The following is a 17,919-nucleotide window of genomic DNA, read 5'->3' as shown; positions in this document are numbered from 1 at the left end:
TAGTTATAATATAAGAACCTATTAAGTAGTAATTAAGATATCTAGGGAAGAGTATAGTAAGTAGTTTTAATTAATTAAATAGTTTATAGTATTTTTATAGTAATTTCTAATATAAAAGATAAAGATTTTTAGAATATATACTTGTCTGGGATATAAGCTTATTATATATGTTATTATATTATATATATTATTAATAAGATAAGATTTATTAAAATAAGGCTTATTATTAATTAGGGGAGGTAAACTAAATTAAATTAATTAATAATTCTATATAAGTTAGATCTCTTATTGCATAACTAGTATCTAAGAGAGACCGGAAGGATGCCGATAGCGCGGGGTCGTTCCGTTAGCAGCTTCCGTTTCGCAGCCCTGTCAAACCCGAGCTGGGACGGTTCCGACAGACTTCCCGTCAACGTGTTTCGAATTCCGGCGTAGCGTCGGCGAAATTTTGCACCGACACAGCGCCCGACGATGACTTGGTCGGCTCATGATTTCCTACTTCGGTGGGCCGATCTTAAACCAAGTTCGTTTGGTCCTGTCGATCAATTCCCCTGTCTTGGAATAGGGGAGATATCTAGTCCTTGGCAACATAAAAGGCGGACTTTGTAAAACAATCCCCAACAAACTTCATCTGACCATTGTTCATTGTCTAGTCACCTACCTGGATTTCTTTAAACATGAACAATATCCGCTCCTTTTTCTTTAGCCTGCTTGTGTTCGGGTCGGCTGCCTATTCTCAAAGAATTGACACACACTTTCATGCCCTGCCACCGGCGTACTTGAAGGCTCTTTCCGCAGCTGGTGGTGACCCATCGGGGTATCCTACTCCAGAATGGAGTCTGGATGCAGCTATGAAATCAATGGACATGATTGAGACTTCATTGGGTAAGCATACGTGGCCGTTTCTTTCTTCCGCAGGCCTTATCTAACATGGCATTCTCTAGGTATCCTTTCCGTGTCCTCGCCGGGTGTCTCGATTGCCGGAACTGGTGAGGCGGCGAGGCAGCTTGCTCGTGCCCTCAACGAGGACCTCGGCACCTATGTTGCCAAAAGCAGTTTCAAGAGCAAAATTGGTTTCTTCGGGGCTCTTCCCGACTTTCAGGACGTCAACGGCACAATAGCAGAGATTGAATATCTCTACGGGGAGCAGAAGTTGTGTAATGGAGTCATTGTTTTCACAACCTATGGCGGAAAGCTCCTCGGACATGCCGACTTTGCACCCATCTGGGCCAAACTGCAGAGACATAAAGCCCTTGTGTTTCTGCATCCGTCTGTACTAGACGTCGAGCCTCACTTGATTGGCCCTGCTATCCCACAACCAATCATTGATTATCCCCTCGCTACGACCCGCGCAGCAACAGATTTGGTTATGACGGGCACCCTTCGAGCCTGTCCTAACATCGACATAATTCTCTCTCATGCCGGTGGGACAATCCCTTACGTTGGCAGCCGTGCTATTGCCGCATTAGGTATTCCCAGCGTGGCAGAGGTTGCGGAAGTCAGTCTTATGCAAGCTAAGGAGGATTTTTCCCGGTTCTATTACGACATTGCTCTCAGCACCAGCGCTGCCCAACTGGATGGTTTACTGGACTTTGCTAGTTCCGACAAAATACTGTTTGGGTCTGATTTCCCCTATGCGCCTCAGTATGGCATTGACGCAGTGCTGCTGGAATATAACAAGTATGTTGCGACTAATTCTAGGGGCTCTAAGGTGGCTCCTGAAGTGCTGCGGCAGAACTCCCTGAAGCTTCTAAACAAGCACGCTCAAGGACATACTTACGCTTAAATTACCTTTTTTTTTATCTTTCTCTTTTTTATGCTTAAGGCTGCATTATAAGTTAAATTTAAGTAAATAAAAAACTAGTTATTAATATTATATTAACATATATATATAGCTTGCGTGACAAACAAGCATACATAATAGCATACTATATTACTAAAATCCTACTTACCCTAGACAGATTAACTTTATTTATAAAATAGCTATATACTTAAAAGGAGTATTTATATAAACCTAATTTCTTAAAAAATCTTAATATAATTTTTTTTATTTTTTTAAAAAAAGCCTTTTATAAAGAAATAACTAAGTATATAATATAAATATACTTTTTTATATACTACCTTATAAAAAGTCTTATAAGATTTTTTTAAAAAATATATAAAATAATAGCTTAATATATATATATAACAAGCTAGATAATAAGCAAACTAGATACTTTTTTTTAATCTTTAAGATAGAAATTACTATAAAAACATAATAAATTATTTAATTAATTAAAATTACTTATTATATTTTTCCCTAGATATCTTAATCACTACCTAATATATTCTTATATTATAACTAAGCTTACCGCAAATACCATAATACTAAACCCTTAGTCGCGCTAACCTCCCTTAATTACTACTTCTTAATAATTCTACCACTACCTACGCATCTATATCTATCTAATTAATTACTTACCTTCCTTCCTCTACTATTATTACCCCTCTTTTCTATAGTTAGGTCCTTTTTGCCCTCTAGCGCTAGCTTAATATCTTATTTGCCTATTTAAGTTCTTTAACCCTAGCCTTAAGTAAGGCAACCTTATATATAACTATCTTTATTCCCTTAGAAGAAAACTATATAGCTTCTAAAATTAACTCTAAGGAGCTACTTTTATACCTTATAACTTATCTCTCGAGGTAATCTAACTAAGATTAAGCCTTAAGCATAGTCTTTAGGGTCTTTAAGACCTAAGGGGTTAATAGTTTAGCTACCTCCTTAGGCGGCATTAAAGTCTATAGCTATATATTAAGCTTTAAGACTATACTTTCTAGGTTAAGAGAAATAAGCCTAGCTCCTCTAAAGGCTAATTTAATATTTTTTTCTATTATAATAGCCTAAAATATAGCATAAAAAGCTAGAAAGAACTTAATCTTTAAAATATAAGTTATAAAGTATTTAATTAGATACTTTATTTCTTAGCTATAAATATTCTTAAGTATATTAAAGTACCTAATATTAAGGGACTAAAATATATAAGATAAATAAGGTAATATATAAAGCCTAATAATCTTCTTCTCCTTATAATATCTCTTAAATTTAATTAAGTAATAACTTTTATAACTATTAAGGATTAAAAGATAATAGCGACTATTTAATCACTTAGCTATACACCGGTCAAAGTGCTTAAGCCACTCGAGACTAGTCTCGTTATTAGTCTAGCTATTTTAGGTCGTTGCAATAGCCTAATCGCCCGGGAGGTTACTATCCCAGTACTAATTAGCGAGGTAATATTAGCCGGCACCGATAATAAACGGCGCGATCGCTTGGCCATCCGCATTAATCGCCTAAATAACTATAATCCATTCCCGGTTTCTAGGCTATACTAATTTTAGCTTTCTACGCCTATCTATGCCTATAACGACTATTCTACTCTAAATTATACCTATTATAAAGCTAGTCTTATTAATATTATAGAAATTATCTAATTAGATATTATACTTCGTGATTATATTTACTATAAGCATAAACTAATTATAAATAATAGCTAGATCTTCGCACTTAGCTTTTTAGTAGTTATACTTTTAAAAAAAATATATCTTAAGGTCTAGGTATCGCCTAATAAAGTTTAAAGCCTAATATGCGCTAATTAGTGGTATATCGCGGTTAGTAAGTAATTAATTAGCTATTTCCTTTATATTATAAAGCTAGGGGGGAAATCCTCGCGAATCTAAGTTAAGAATAAAATAAATAAGGATTTATTTCTCTAGATTAGATAGTCGGCGTGAATTAGAAATAATATTAACTCGGGCTTAGATGCTATTATATTAGTTAAATAGTATTAAATGCTTAACTTAGTAAAGCTTTGCGGCACCTCTAAGACTTAGTTTTAGTATATTTTAATAGGCTTAAAGTGCAAGAAGGATTCTAGCCTCTTTATTAGACTGTGATATACTGGGTGGTTAAGAATTAATTGATTAAATAGAGATAATATAGGTTAAGGGATTTTTTATCTGGTTTGCTTGCTATCCGGCTCGCTATATATATATATTATATAATAAACCTAATACTAAAATTTTATTTATTTTAAATTATATCTTAAATTTTAATAGCCTTTTTAATTTCTCTTTTTAAGGTAGAAATACCTTTATTACGCATACTTATTTATCACGCAAGTTATATATATATGTTTATTACGGGCGAACCCGTGAGGAAGGTTGTTTCCCCCTGGAAAAACTAAGACCAGAGAAATCCTTCTCCGTAGCCCCGCTGCGAGCCCTATATAAAACCCGCAGCGAAGTCACAGCTAGTTCTTTTTCTTTTCTCTCCCTTCCTTAGTCTTAGATATTTAATCAACCAGTTCACCTTAGCTGTATAAGCTCTGGTCTGACCTTAGCAATGTTATAGTAAATATAATTACGAAGTATAATATTTAATTAAATAATATTTAAAACTTTAATAAGATTAGCTTTCTTATAGATATAATTATAAGTAAAATAATAATTATAAGTATAAAAAGGTATAAAAAGCTAAAATTAATATAACTTAGAAACTAGAAATAAATTATAATTATTTAAGTAATTAATATATATAATAAGCTTATATCCCAGACAAGTATATATCCTAAAAATCCCTTAATCTCTCTCTCTTTTATTTAATTAATTAATTCTTAATTATTAAACATATCTAAATTTAATAGCAAGGGTAATATACTTCTTGCCCTTTAAGCGCTTTAAAATAACCCAAAATTATATATCTAATACGCTATATTAATCTATAATATTTGCCCTAAAAAGCTAGGTCGCCGCTAGAAAGGCATATAATCTCGACGCAATTAGATTCCTAAATTATATAAACTATCTAATCTAGAGGAATAAATTATTATTTAGTTTATTCTTAACCTAGATTCGCGAGGATTTCCCCTGCGATTACGTGGTATTAAAGAAATAGCTAATTAATTACTCGCCGACCGCGATGCGCTACCTATTAGTAAGCGCTAGGCTTCTAACTTTATTAAGCGGCACCTAGACCTTAAGATGCGTTTTTTTTAGAAATATAACTACTAGAGAGCTAAGTGCAAAGATCTAGCTATTATCTATAATTAGTTTATGCTTATAGCAAATATGATCGCGAAGTATAATATTTAATTAGAAGATATTTATAACTTTAATAAGACTAGCTTTATAATAGGTATAATTTAAAGCGGAATAGTCATCATAGGCATAGATAGGCATAGAAAGCTAAAATTAGTATAGCCTAAAAACTAGGAATAGATTATAGTTATCTAAGTGATTAATATAGAAGGCTAGGCGATCCCGCTGTTTATTATCGGTGCGGGCTAATATTACCTCGCTAACTAGTACCGAGAAAGTAACCTCCCGGGCGATTAAGCTATTGCGATAACCTAAAATGGCTAGATAGATAACGAGACTAGTCTAGAGTGGCTAAAGCACTTTGACCGGTATACAACTAATTGATCAATTGGTTCTTATTATCTCTTAATCCTTAATAGCCACGAAAGTCATTATTCTATTAATTTTAAGAGATATTACTAGGATAATAATATTATCACGCTCTATATACCGCCTTATTCCTCTTATTTACTTTAGCCCCTTAACGTCGGGTGCTTTAGCGTGCTTAAGAGTACTTATGGTTAAGAAATAAAGCGTCTAATTAGATGCTCTATAACCCACGTTTCAAAGACCGAGTTCTTTCTAGCCTTCTACGCCGCATTTTAAGCCACTATAATAAAACGAAATATCAAGGGGGCTTTCAGAGGAGCTAGGCTTATTCCTCTTAATGCGGAAAATGTGATCTTAAAGCTTGATATGTAGCTACATACGCCAACGCCGGTTGAGGAGGCAGCTAAACCGTTGACCCCTTAGGCCTCAAGGACCCCAAAGACCGTGCTTAAGGCTAGATCTCAGTCTAAATACCTTAAAAGATAAATTAGAAGGCATTAAAGTAGCTCCCTAGAGTTAATTTTAGAAGCTCTATAGTCTCTTGCAAAGGGGACAAAGGCAATTATGCATCAGGTAGCCTTATTGACCGCTGAGAATAAAGACCTTCGAGAGGCAAATGAGATACTAAGCCGGCGCCGGAGGGCAAAAAGAACCCGACTATAGAAAAGAGGGGTAATAACGGTAAAGGAAGGAAGGTAAGTAATTAATTAGATGGATATTAATGCGTAGGTAGTAGCTAAATCGTCGAGAAGTAGTGGTCAAGGGAGGTCAGCGCGACCGGGTATTCGGCGTTGTGGTATCTGCGGTAAGCCTAGCTATAATATAAGGACTTATTAGGTAGTGATTAAGATATTAGGGGAAGAGTATAGTAAGTAGTTTTAATTAATTAAATAATTTATAGTGTTTTTATAGCGATTTCTATCTTTAAGGTAGAGATTTTTAATGCACTTACTTATCTAATATACTTGCTTATTATATATATTAATATAAAAGGCTAATATATATAATAAGTAAGTATATTAAATAAATAAGTATATTAAAAATCCCTTATTTAATATTATTATTATTTAATTAATTAATTTCTTATAACTAGAGATATCTTAATTAAATAAAGAAGCTAGATTATTTCTTATACTTTAGGCCCTTTAAAATAACCTAGATTTAAAACTATAATAAACTATAAGGCTCTACTAAGTTAATTACTATGCCTTATATTATTAGCATAATAGTATATAATCTTAATATAATATTATCTTAAAATTATATAAATTATTAAATCTAGAGAAATAAATTATTATTTAGTTTATTCTTAACCTAGATTCGCGAGGATTTCCCCCCTAGCTATATAATATAAAAAAAATAGCTAATTAATTACTTATTAACTATGATATATTACTAATTAATATACGCTAGGCTTTAAACTTTATTAAGTAATACTTAGACCTTAAGATATGTTTTTTTCGCAAATATAATTATTAGAAAGCTAAGTATAAAGATCTAATTATTATCTATAATTAGTTTTAGCTTATAGTAAATATAATCGCGAAGTATAATATTTAATTAGATAATATCTATAACGTTAATAAGACTATCTTTCTTATAGGTATAATTATAAGTAGAATAGTTATTATAGGCATAGAAAGGCATAAAAAGCTAAAAGCAGTATAGCCTAGAAACCGAGAATGGATTATAGTTATTTAGGCGATTAATGCAGAAGGCTAGCTAATCCCGCCGTTTATTATTAATGCGGGCTAATATTATCTCGCTAATTAGTACTAAGAAAGCAACCTCCCGGGCGATTAGGCTATTGCGATGACTTAAAATAGCTAGACTAATAATAAGACTAGTCTCGAGTGGCTTAAGTACTTTAACTAATATATAACTAATTAATTAATTAATATCTATTATCTCTTAATTCTTAATAGCTATAAAAATTACTACTTTATTAAATTTAAGAGATATTATAAGAAAAATAAAATTATTAGGCTTTATATATTATTTTATTTCTTTTATCTACTTTAGCCCCTTAATATTAAGTGCTTTAGCATGCTTAAGAGTACTTATAGTTAAGAAATAAAGCGTCTAATTAAATACTTTATAACCTATATTTTAAAGACTAAGTTCTTTTTAGCTTTCTATGCCGCATTTTAAGCTACTATAATAAAATAAAATATTAAGGGGGCTTTTAGAGGAGCTAGGCTTATTCCTCTTAATATAGAAAATATAATCTTAAAGCTTAATATATAGCTATATACGCTAACGCTAGTTAAGGAGGTAACTAAACTATTAACCCCTTGGGCCTTAAGGACCCTAAAGACTATGCTTAAGGCTAGATCTTAGTCTAAATACCTTAAAAAACGAATTAGAAGGCATTAGAGTAGCTCCCTAGAGTTAATTTTAGAAGCTCTATAGTCTCTTGCAAAGGGGATAAAGGCAGTTATGCATCGGGTAGCCTTATTAATCGCTAAGAATAAAGACCTTTAAGAGGCAAATGAGATACTAAGCCAGCGCCGGAGGGCAAAAAGAACCCAATTATAGAAAAGAGGGGTAATAACGGTAAAGGAAAGAAGGTAAGTAATTAATCAGATAGATATTAATGCGTAGGTAGTGGCTAAATCGTCGAGAAGTAATAGTTAAGGGAGGTCAGCGCGACCGGGTATTTAGTATTATAATATCTGCGGTAAGCCCGGCTATAATATAAGGACCTATTAGGTAGTAATTAAGATATTAGGGGAAGAGTATAGTAAGTAATTTTAATTAATTAAATAGTTTATAGTGTTTTTATAGTGATTTTTATCTTTAAAGTAGAGATTTTTAATATATTTATTTATCTAATATACTCGCTTATTATATATATTAATTAATCCTATTATTTATTATTAGTGCAGGCTAGTATTACCTTGCTAACTAGTATTAAGAAAGTAACCTCCTAGGCGATTAGGCTATTATAATAACTTAAAATAGCTAGATTAATAATAAGACTAGTCTTAAATAGCTTAAGCACTTTAACTAGTATATAACTAAGTAAATAAATAATTACTATTATCTTTTAATTCTTAATAGTTATAAAAATTACTACTTAATTAAATTTAAGAGATATTACTAGAATAATAAGATTATCTAACTTTATATACTACCTTATTTATCTTATCTACTCTAGCCCCTTAATATTATTATTACGGCTATAATAAGGGTCAGGCGGGGAAGCCTGGCAGAATACCCTGACTAAGCACAGGACCGAAGGATAAAAACGTCGGTCCTACCCTGGACCGAGCATCAGGATGATCGGTCCAGAGAAACCACAACAAGTATATAGAACACACTCATTGCACTTTCCTATGTACTAGCTACCCCAGCTATTAATACAACTTAGTTATACTTAATACCCTTGAGCATATTACCAGACGTGACTTACGCACTCACTCTTAGAGTACGCAACCTAATTCACTGCAAACATAAACCCGCACGACCGGTTTATCCCCTTAGGACTTATACAATCGTCACACCCCTATCTCCGCACATCATAATGCCCTCACGGTTAGAAGAAGTAGTTAGTAATAGTTATTAATTCCTCGGCTAATATAACTTTAAATTATTAATTAAATAATAAATTAATTAAAAAAAGTATTATTAATAATCTAGCTCTTTTTATGCTTTTTTTTTACTAGTTTATATATATTAATTACTTTCCTTTTTTTAACCTAATTTTTAGCCTTATTATAAGTATTTATTATTTTATAGATCTAAGGAAACGCCTTATTAGGGTTAAACTAGATAGGTTTTCTTCCTAAAGGCTTTTTAGCCGCTACTTTTGCCTTTAAAAGAGCGACCTCTTGCCTTAGATAAATAATTTTATAATTATTATAATCTACATAGTCTTATGCCTTTTTAAGAACCTTTCTTATGCCTTGAGTCGACTTATTTTCGCCTAGATTAAGCTATTCAACTTATTGTTTAATATCGCGGCCATAATGAGGCGTATTCTATAGCCCGGGGGCATTATCGATCTAGTTCTTTGGTATTAAGGGCCCTGCCTTTTATGCTTTAGAGACCTTTAGTTTCTTAACGCCGGCAAGAGCCTTTATTATATCAAGAGGATATATTCTAGAAGCCTGAAAACCAGCTCAGATATTCTTCTCGGTTATAGCTTTTATTAAAGCCCTTTTATAAGCTGATACGAAGAGTTATTTTTAGTGTGGCGATATAATACTATAGACGGCCTACCTATGAGTCTCCTTATGATAAAAGACCTTCAATAGTCCAAAAACCGCAACGTTAAGCGGCTGCGTAAGGTGTGAAGAGTGTGACGGGAGCCAACTAAGCCAGACCTTATTCTTCTAAGCTGTCTTCATAAGGTCTCCTGTTATATGTGTCTTATGTTGATTAAGGACCAAGATACGCCACTGGGCTGGCTTTTTTGGCTTTGTCTCAGGAAGAAAGACGAGTTCGAACCACTTGAGGAAGATATCTGCAGTTCACCAGCCGGAAGGGCTACAGTCATACTTCCAGTCCGGAATCTCCTTAGGAAACCACTGTTATTGAAGGTTATGACCCGTAAAGACAACGCACGGCGTCAGGCGGCGACCATCAGCGCTCCCACATTCGAGAATCGTGATCTAAGCAGTTAAATCGCTCTCTATGGCTTCTACCGCTATCGTCAATGATATTCCGGCTACTTTCCCGGCTTAGGTTTCCCCTTCTTTGACACTAGTCTCATCGATATTATATAGACGATCCTCCTCGATGTCACAGTCGTCAAAAAGGTCGCCAAGGCCGCGCCAATGCTCCCTAAGTCCTTCTTCTGTGATAGCCTTCTTGCGAGCGGCATTAATAAGTCGAGATAGCTTCATTTTGACCTCGTGGCAAGTAAAAAAGCGATCAACCCAATACTTACCGACGGGTTTATCATCGCCGCCCTCCTTCGCTATGGCCGAGGTAAAAGCTCGTATCTCAGACTTATTGGCAGGCATATAAAAAGCCTCTCTTTGAAGTATCCATTTGGTGATATCCTTCTCTTGCAAAAGACTCAACTTTTGAGTCTTTTCCTCAGCGGTGTGAATATCGGTGGCTCCTTCGATCCGGTCTTGCAATGTCGAGGGCCCTAGGCCGTGCTTGCGCGCCGAGCCGCGAATTCCGATGCTTTTCGCATCCTCGATGGCCATAGAAAGAGTTACCTCTCTATCGGTGCTTTGAGAAGTCATATGAAAAATTTGATATTGATTGAAGCAAAATTGCGCCAGTGAGAGCTATATTATATGATGTTGTGGTGATGCAATTGAGACATTCACGTGTGCGGAGATGGGGGGTGCACGGACTTCCCGGGTCACACGTTATATCCTTCTAGCCTTTCTATGGTTCGATGGTAACCTTGAGAGTCACCGGAACTCCGGCGCTGCTGGAGCTTGATCCACCTGAACTCCGGTCTCCCGTCGCCGGACCTACCAGGGCTCCTCCCCTTGTTATAACCGGACCCAACGGAACTCCGGGCCTGACTAACCCTGCAGTGTCCGAACGACCCAGACAAGCGCTGGCCCGACCAGATTCGACAGTCCTTCCCGTATTACCATCCGTGCCTATCTCCCACTCCTTCAATAATCATGCCTATCACCAGGAAGAAGGCCTGTCGCCAATGCCGCCAAGCCAAGGCCAGATGCAGCCTGGCCCTCCCGCGATGCTCCCGGTGCGGAGAACAGAACTTGCGGTGCGAGTACCATAAAGGTCTGTCAGCCCATGTGCAACTGCGAACCAGCAGCTCCTCCGCGAACACGCCAGCCCCCACAGTGTCAAACTGCGGGTATCTCTCGTCCGCTCAGCATTCGATGCAGACACCAGGCCCGTGTCGTAGCGGATGGGGCCCAGACCTCTCAGCGCACACAGGCTCCGACTTGCTTCTGCAGTTTGACCCTGGCCTGCTGCTGCCTCCTAGTTCCGACATGCTTGGCGATTTAACTGGCCGTGTGCAGCCTGGTACGGTCCATCCGCCTGGGGAGGGTCTCCTTGGAACTCCGCAATCCTCCGGAGAGAATGACAACTCCGGTCTCACCCCTTGGCCACCTCGGCGAAACGTGACGACGCAGTCTATCTTGACTACCAGGATTCTGCTGGGTCAGCTCGCGTTGTATCCGAAGATGCTGATTGAGGGGAAGACACTTCCCCCGTTCATTCACGGCCAATGTTCCTTGTCCGATAGCTTGGCAGACTCTTGTTCCCAGGATGATAATCATCAATGTTTACCAGAGACTCTGGCCATCTGCGCCTCATTGGTACGAATGTTCTTTCACAGGACGCCTGGAAACCGTGCCTTCGTGTGGGAAGCTATTTACCGCGAACATGCCCGGCTGAGGCGACAGGTAACGTAGAGCCCTTGCCCCGATCACCATTCGTGAGGGACGGTTCTTTAACTCTGGTGCCAGATCAAGGATCAGCACGTAGAGGCTTCTCTGGGGACTGCGCAGGCTGTATGCATCTACCTCCTCCTCCAAGCCTTGGATAGGGAAATTATCGCTCAGAACGACATTGAATCCGTGGCCCGGGATCTCGCCGTACGTACTCTGTTCAGATAAAAGATTAGCATTAGTCATGAAATGCTCATTATTTTAGAATCTTGCAAGTAGGTTTTATAACCACGAGGACTATGCAGTCGAGCAGCGGGGACTTTGAAGCTTATCGTCTCGCCGCATATGGGTCTTTAGAGAGAGTGCATGTCGGTATGTTTCCCCGGCTTTGCCCTCCCAAATGACGTGCGGGTAGTTGCTGACCTTGCTGCATCGAAGGACACTTTGTTCGACGTTTATAATGGAACGAGCGTTTGACTTCATCATCGGCGGCCGACCTAATCAGTGTAGAGGAGATGGCATTATGCCTTTGCCGTGTGCACGAGGCTTGTGGGAGGTGAACTGCACTCATGAATGGATAAGGAGGTATCGTGATATAGAAAAAAGGAGGAAGAGTGATCGCGTCTTGACGGTTGGTGATATCAGGGATTCGCTTGAGCGATTGGATGTGCAAGATTTGAACCAGGAAAAGGAAATCGACCTCTTGTTGTGGTGTAATGATATAGATAATTATGATATGATAGTTTGGATAGCGGCAAGTTTGTTATGATTAAGAAATCATTCTCGATATGTTATAATTAATAGTCTTAGTGTCCTCATTATCGTTGACGAATATGTAAGGGATCAATACTCCTACTAAATCCAAGGGAGTAAGGGAGTGTACTTTAGGTAAGGCTTCCAAGTATATAGGCCTCAAGTTAATAATTACATCCATATAATGTAAAGATCTGGTGGTGTTCTCGTATCTGTCCCGGTACACGGCACTCCGCATAGACTGTCTGCGGATTAACGGCCTTGTGCCGCTTCATGACCACACTTCCCTCCTCGGGTACTACTCGTGACTCCGTAAACGGGGACCTTCCCGCAGAAAACTTGTGTGGGACCGGTGGTCGTGACCTCCGGCCACACTATCACCACCTGTGGCCGACCGGAACAGAGCATATCTTGGGGGACAAAGTGGAAACTACCTTCATCCCGGCAATTATCGTAATGAGCCCTGATAGCCACCCAATACACCTGGACTCTATAGTATGCTATTAAGAGTAGATATCGTTAATAGACAAATCCTATCTAGCGAACTATATATTTCCAGAGCTTGAATCACTGACAGCCTTCACGTCTTGATTCAGGCGGCCTTTGGAGCCTACTCAACATGAACATTGTCCCCATCTTGTTGATTCTGCTTGTCGTCGATGTTTCTTGCCATCTGAAACGTCTCATTGATCATGTAGCGGCTCATGTCTCTGCTTCCGACAAAGAGAGGGGCGTCCGAGAACAGACGGTTCATTTCCTCGAGCGGCAACTTCCGAGTCTCTGGCAGCATGGCCCAGAAGAATATGGCATTACTCAAGTTTGTCACCTGTGAACGAGTCATAAGTAAGTGCCACACAACCATCAGCAGTTTCTGACTTACGATGAAGAGAATGTAGAAGCGCCATCCCACATCCTGCATTCCAATAGGGGTCACCTGGCCGATCATTGTGCTAGAGTGTTTGTTAGCGTTGCGACTGGTGAAAGATGCTGGTGGATAGACCTACTTGAAGGCGAAGGATGTCATGGTTGCCAGAGCCACACCCTTTGCTCTCGTAGCCGTGTCAAAGATCTCGGCCGGCACAATCCAGGCTTTATAAGTAACGCATCATATTAGCTTGCATCCCATAAGCGGCGACGGGGTTCGACATACAAAGAGAGCCCATGCTGGCGAAACAAAAGTTAAACAACCATGTCATGATGATGAATCCCCAGTGAGCTCCGGAATTGTCCTCAGAGGCAGGAAATTCGGCCATCAAGACGGTACTGACGATGTACGTCACGCACATGGCAAGGTTTCCAATGATGATCATGCTTCGACGACCAACCTTGTCGACAAAGGCCATAATGATAATCTCGCCAATAAGCCCAATGACAGAGTTGATGGCTTGATATCGGAGGGTGTCCGTTCCGTTGATGCCAATTTGCTTCTAGAATGCATGTAAGTAAGGTGTTAGTTGTGAAAAGAACAGGGATCATACAAAGATGGTAACAGAATAATACTGGATGGCCGAGATACCAGTCATTTGCGTGGCGGCCTGGATAGCGCAGGCAAGCATGACTCGACGGAAGTTGGCCCTGGTGCGGAATAGCTCCGACAAGGACTTGGCCTCGGCCTCAGCCTCGGTTGCCACCTGGAGCTGAATCTGCTGGAACTCAGCCATGACCCATGGGTCATTGGTATTGCCCTGAGAATGCAGTCTAGCAAGTGTGGCGAGGCCCTGTTCGTCTTTGCCTTTCTGCAGCAGCCAGCGAGGCGACTCAGGGAACATGAAGATGAGGGCTGAGAGTATCCCTGCTGGGGCGATCTGCAGACCAAATGGGATCTGCCATTGGCGGTCGTCGGTGAAGCTGACGTAGGTGCCATAGCTGATCCAGGCACCGCAAACACCACCAACACCAAGCATGAACTGCTGCAAACCCGTGACAAGTCCGCGAATATCTGGGTGGGCCAACTCTGCCTGATAAAGTGGAACAATCATTGTAAGGATACCGATTCTTCATAGACAAGGTTTAGTCAGTGCCTTGGACTTGGTCACGGATGTCGACCTACCCAATTCCGCCGATGAATCGACCGCCGATAATATAGCTGTAGTGTGGAGCACCAGTCTGAAGGCCACCGCCGAGGCAGAAGATCAGACCACCACTCAAGATTGTGCCGCGTCGACCGAAATAGTCGCTGATCGTTCCAGCGATTGCAGCTCCAACAAAGGCACCGGCCGTGAGAAGGGACGCGACGAGGCCGATTTCAGTAGTCGTGGGTGTGAATTTGTCCAGGAAGGACTGGCTAGCAACGACTGACATGGCAGACACATGTTAGCAGGAGCAATACAGAATAAGTTCGGTGTAGGCCGTATGTATTCATACCTTCAGCGACAATCGTGAGATCATACCCATACAGGAATGATCCCACGGCCGCAAAGACGCCCACTAGAAACTGATAGACTCGAGGGGGCAACGCCATGGTCTTGGTAGGGAAGACTTGACGATGAGTGGGATGTTGGTAATGCAATTTGATCTGTTGGTAGGCAGATTAAAAACGATGAGCGAGGCTTGCAGATCATGGTTCGTTTGGGCAGGGAGAAGCTGGTCTCGATATAGTTGGCTCATCGCACCAATTTGTCCCGAAAACTGGTATCGCGTGGCAATCCTCGGGCCGCTTTGAGACCATGAGCTGTACTAGCTACCCCAAAAAGAGTTGGTTCATAGATGGCATGCGCACCAATCATGCTCACCCCTTGCAGAAGAAACCTGGGGGTGGTGCAGATCCCCGCAAACGGCGATTAATCATCTGGGGTTATGTGGAGAGAAGATGGGGAGACAAACGCCACCATGAACCGCGCTATTTAGCGAACCAGTGACATCTCCCCAATCCCGAAACTCAGCCAGTGACATCTTCTCAACGCCGAAGCTCAGCTTGTGTCTCTTGATCAAAGATCAACTTGTGACCCAGGATGAGCCCACGGGGTTGGCCTCTCGGACAAACCTACAACGAACGTTTCGGGCCAAATTTCGGGTCAAACGGACCAGTTGCCCCTGTTTCTCACCCAAAAACTCATCTTGTCACTGACCACTAGTGTTTACAACATGGGCCGAGATGAACCCATCTAGCAATTATCTCGGACAAGCAAACGCCGACCCAGCAAGGGCCTCGGGCGAGTAAACAACGAGTTAACATTGATACCAACTCGAATATATATAGATACATATGGACAGCAACTCGTCAAGCTATAGCCCACTTCCAGACAAGGAGACCTTCTTCGGAACATCTTTGATCACTTGGATTTTGTCATGTTGTTTCTTGCATCGCTTTTTTCCCTTATTCAGGTCGCCACGGCCCTGAGCCTTACCGTCGGCTCGTCCGGCGGTAATGCTTCCAGCCAGCTGTTGTACGGCCTACTCTACGAGGTTAGTTGGCAGCGTGTCAAACCGAGCGAAGTTCAACTGTTAGAACAAGCATCTAGGACATCTATCACTCTGGAGACGGCGGTCTCTATGGCGAATTGCTTCGAAACCGGGCCTTCCAGGGCTCTGGAAGAGGCAGAAGAGCAAGCTATGATCGAAACACGGATTTTTGGAATCCTGTCGGGGGAGTCAATCTTTCCATCGATCAATCCGAGCCTCGTCTTTCGTCCAGCCTTGGATACCACCTGCGAATGGACGTCCCAGAAGGCACGACGGGCACCGTTGGCTTTTACAATAACGGCTTCTGGGGCTTCAGCGTTGATGCTGCCAAGCGCTACATCGCCAGTATGTACGTCAGAGGAGACTACAATGGCGAGGTGGAATGCTACTTCAAGAACACCATCTCTGGCCAAAAGCTCTCATCCTCCAAGATGAAGCTGAACCAGAAGGCCTCGGATGGATGGAAACAGAGCTCAACACCGACTTTCAACCCCACCATCACGGCTGGAAACGGGAACAATACCTTTTACTTTGCCTTTGACGGCCGTCAGCTTGCTGGCAAGAGCATCTACTTCAATCTCTTCAGTCTCTTCAAGCAAACATACAAAAATCGTTACAACGGTCTCCGCGAAGATTTGATGGTTAGCCTTGAAGGCCTCAACGCGAAATGGATTCGTCTCCCTGGAGGAAACAACATGGAAGGTCTCCGACTCGGCGAGCACTGGAAGTGGAACCAAACCATTGGGAACCTGAAGGACCGCCCCGGAATGCTGGGTGTCTGGGGGGACATCAACACGGATGGGTTCGGACTCCTGGAGCAGATGCAGATGGCTCAGGACTTGGGCCTTACCGTCATTCTCGGAGTGCACGCTGGGTTGTATCTCAACGGCGACGTGATTCCTCAGAGCCAAATGCAACCATACGTCGACATGGCGTTGAATGAGCTGGAGTTTCTCACTGTAGGTTCCCTGTCCGTATCAGCATGCATTCTCACTGACAATGTCTACAGGGCGACAAGTCGACCACATATGGAGCCAAGAGGGCCGCCTTGGGATACACGGCTCCGTTCAAAGTGGAATGGGTAGAGATCGGCAATGAAGACTACCTCAACAATGGTCGCTCGTCTTACTATTCCTACCGCTTCATGGCCGTGTACAATGCCATCCGGGGAAAATATCCAAACATGAACATCATTTCTAGCATTAACCCATCACCGTCGCCTGACAAGGGAAGCGGAGGCATGGTGGACCTCCACATCTACGACAATGAGGGTCACTTTGTAAGCCTCTACAACACATTCGATCAGGCGAGTCGGGATTATCCCGTCTTTGTGGCCGAATACGCCGCCATCCGGGCTGGCACGGGAACCGGAGCCGAAATAGGGGCCCAGACGTTTGGGATGGCATGCGCCGAGGCCATCTTCTTGCTTGGATGCGAACGAAATTCTGACATTATTGTCGGCTCGGCTTACGGCGCGTTGATCAAACACTATGACGAAGAACCCAACACTGTCGCCGTCATCAAGCACACCGCCACCGAAGTGTTGTACACCATGAGCTACTACGTGCAGAAGCTCTTTGCCGACTACATGGGCACGGAAACGCTTCCCGTGACAGCCACAGAGGGTAAGGTTGGGCCAACGTATTGGTCGGCTACAAAGGGAAGTGAGGGCACCGTTCTGAAGCTCGTCAACTACAACGGTCCGACGGGTGAAGCTGGTGCTGTCAAGGTGACTGTTAAGGGGTCAAGCGCCAGTACGGCAAAGCTTACACTTCTGTCCGCTCCCAGCTCTACCAGTGTCAACAACCTGCCTTCTATGGGTGGGGAGGCCAGCCAGATTACGGTCAAGACCATCAGTGGTCAGAGCGGCGTCTTTTCGGTGGCCTTCACCAAGGCCTACGAGATTGCTATCCTGACCGTGTAAGGGAAGGGTTTGGTAGTCAGACTTTTCCACTGAGCCTCTTGTACGGCTAGCATCCGAATT

The 17,919-nt window shown here is 41.2% G+C and overlaps 3 protein-coding genes across 3 annotated transcripts; 2 read left to right on the top strand and 1 right to left on the bottom strand.

Annotated features, from left to right (window-relative positions):
- Positions 1 to 677: 677 nt before the first annotated feature.
- LRP88_14944 (amidohydrolase family protein) lies at positions 678 to 1,786 on the top strand (the record flags this gene model as incomplete). The annotated part of the gene is made up of 2 exons (XM_083251278.1): positions 678 to 885; positions 945 to 1,786. The coding sequence occupies 2 exons, from the start codon at positions 678 to 680 to the stop codon at positions 1,784 to 1,786; spliced, it is 1,050 nt and encodes a 349-aa protein (XP_083092978.1).
- Positions 1,787 to 13,143: 11,357 nt separating this feature from the next.
- On the bottom strand, positions 13,144 to 14,994 carry LRP88_14943 (uncharacterized protein; the record flags this gene model as incomplete). Its single annotated transcript, XM_083251277.1, has 7 exons — positions 13,144 to 13,359; positions 13,414 to 13,483; positions 13,538 to 13,622; positions 13,684 to 13,960; positions 14,012 to 14,528; positions 14,584 to 14,827; positions 14,898 to 14,994. The coding sequence occupies 7 exons, from the start codon at positions 14,992 to 14,994 to the stop codon at positions 13,144 to 13,146; spliced, it is 1,506 nt and encodes a 501-aa protein (XP_083092977.1).
- Positions 14,995 to 16,186: 1,192 nt separating this feature from the next.
- LRP88_14942 (glycoside hydrolase superfamily) lies at positions 16,187 to 17,859 on the top strand (the record flags this gene model as incomplete). Its single annotated transcript, XM_083251276.1, has 2 exons — positions 16,187 to 16,894; positions 16,945 to 17,859. The coding sequence occupies 2 exons, from the start codon at positions 16,187 to 16,189 to the stop codon at positions 17,857 to 17,859; spliced, it is 1,623 nt and encodes a 540-aa protein (XP_083092976.1).
- Between the last annotated feature and the right edge of the window lie 60 nt (positions 17,860 to 17,919).

Source organism: Fusarium phalaenopsidis (genome assembly GCF_050370095.1).
Source record: "Fusarium phalaenopsidis strain FUZ10S chromosome Unknown contig_32396, whole genome shotgun sequence".
Lineage (NCBI taxonomy): Eukaryota > Fungi > Ascomycota > Sordariomycetes > Hypocreales > Nectriaceae > Fusarium > Fusarium phalaenopsidis.
This window is presented reverse-complemented; position numbering and strand designations above follow the sequence as displayed.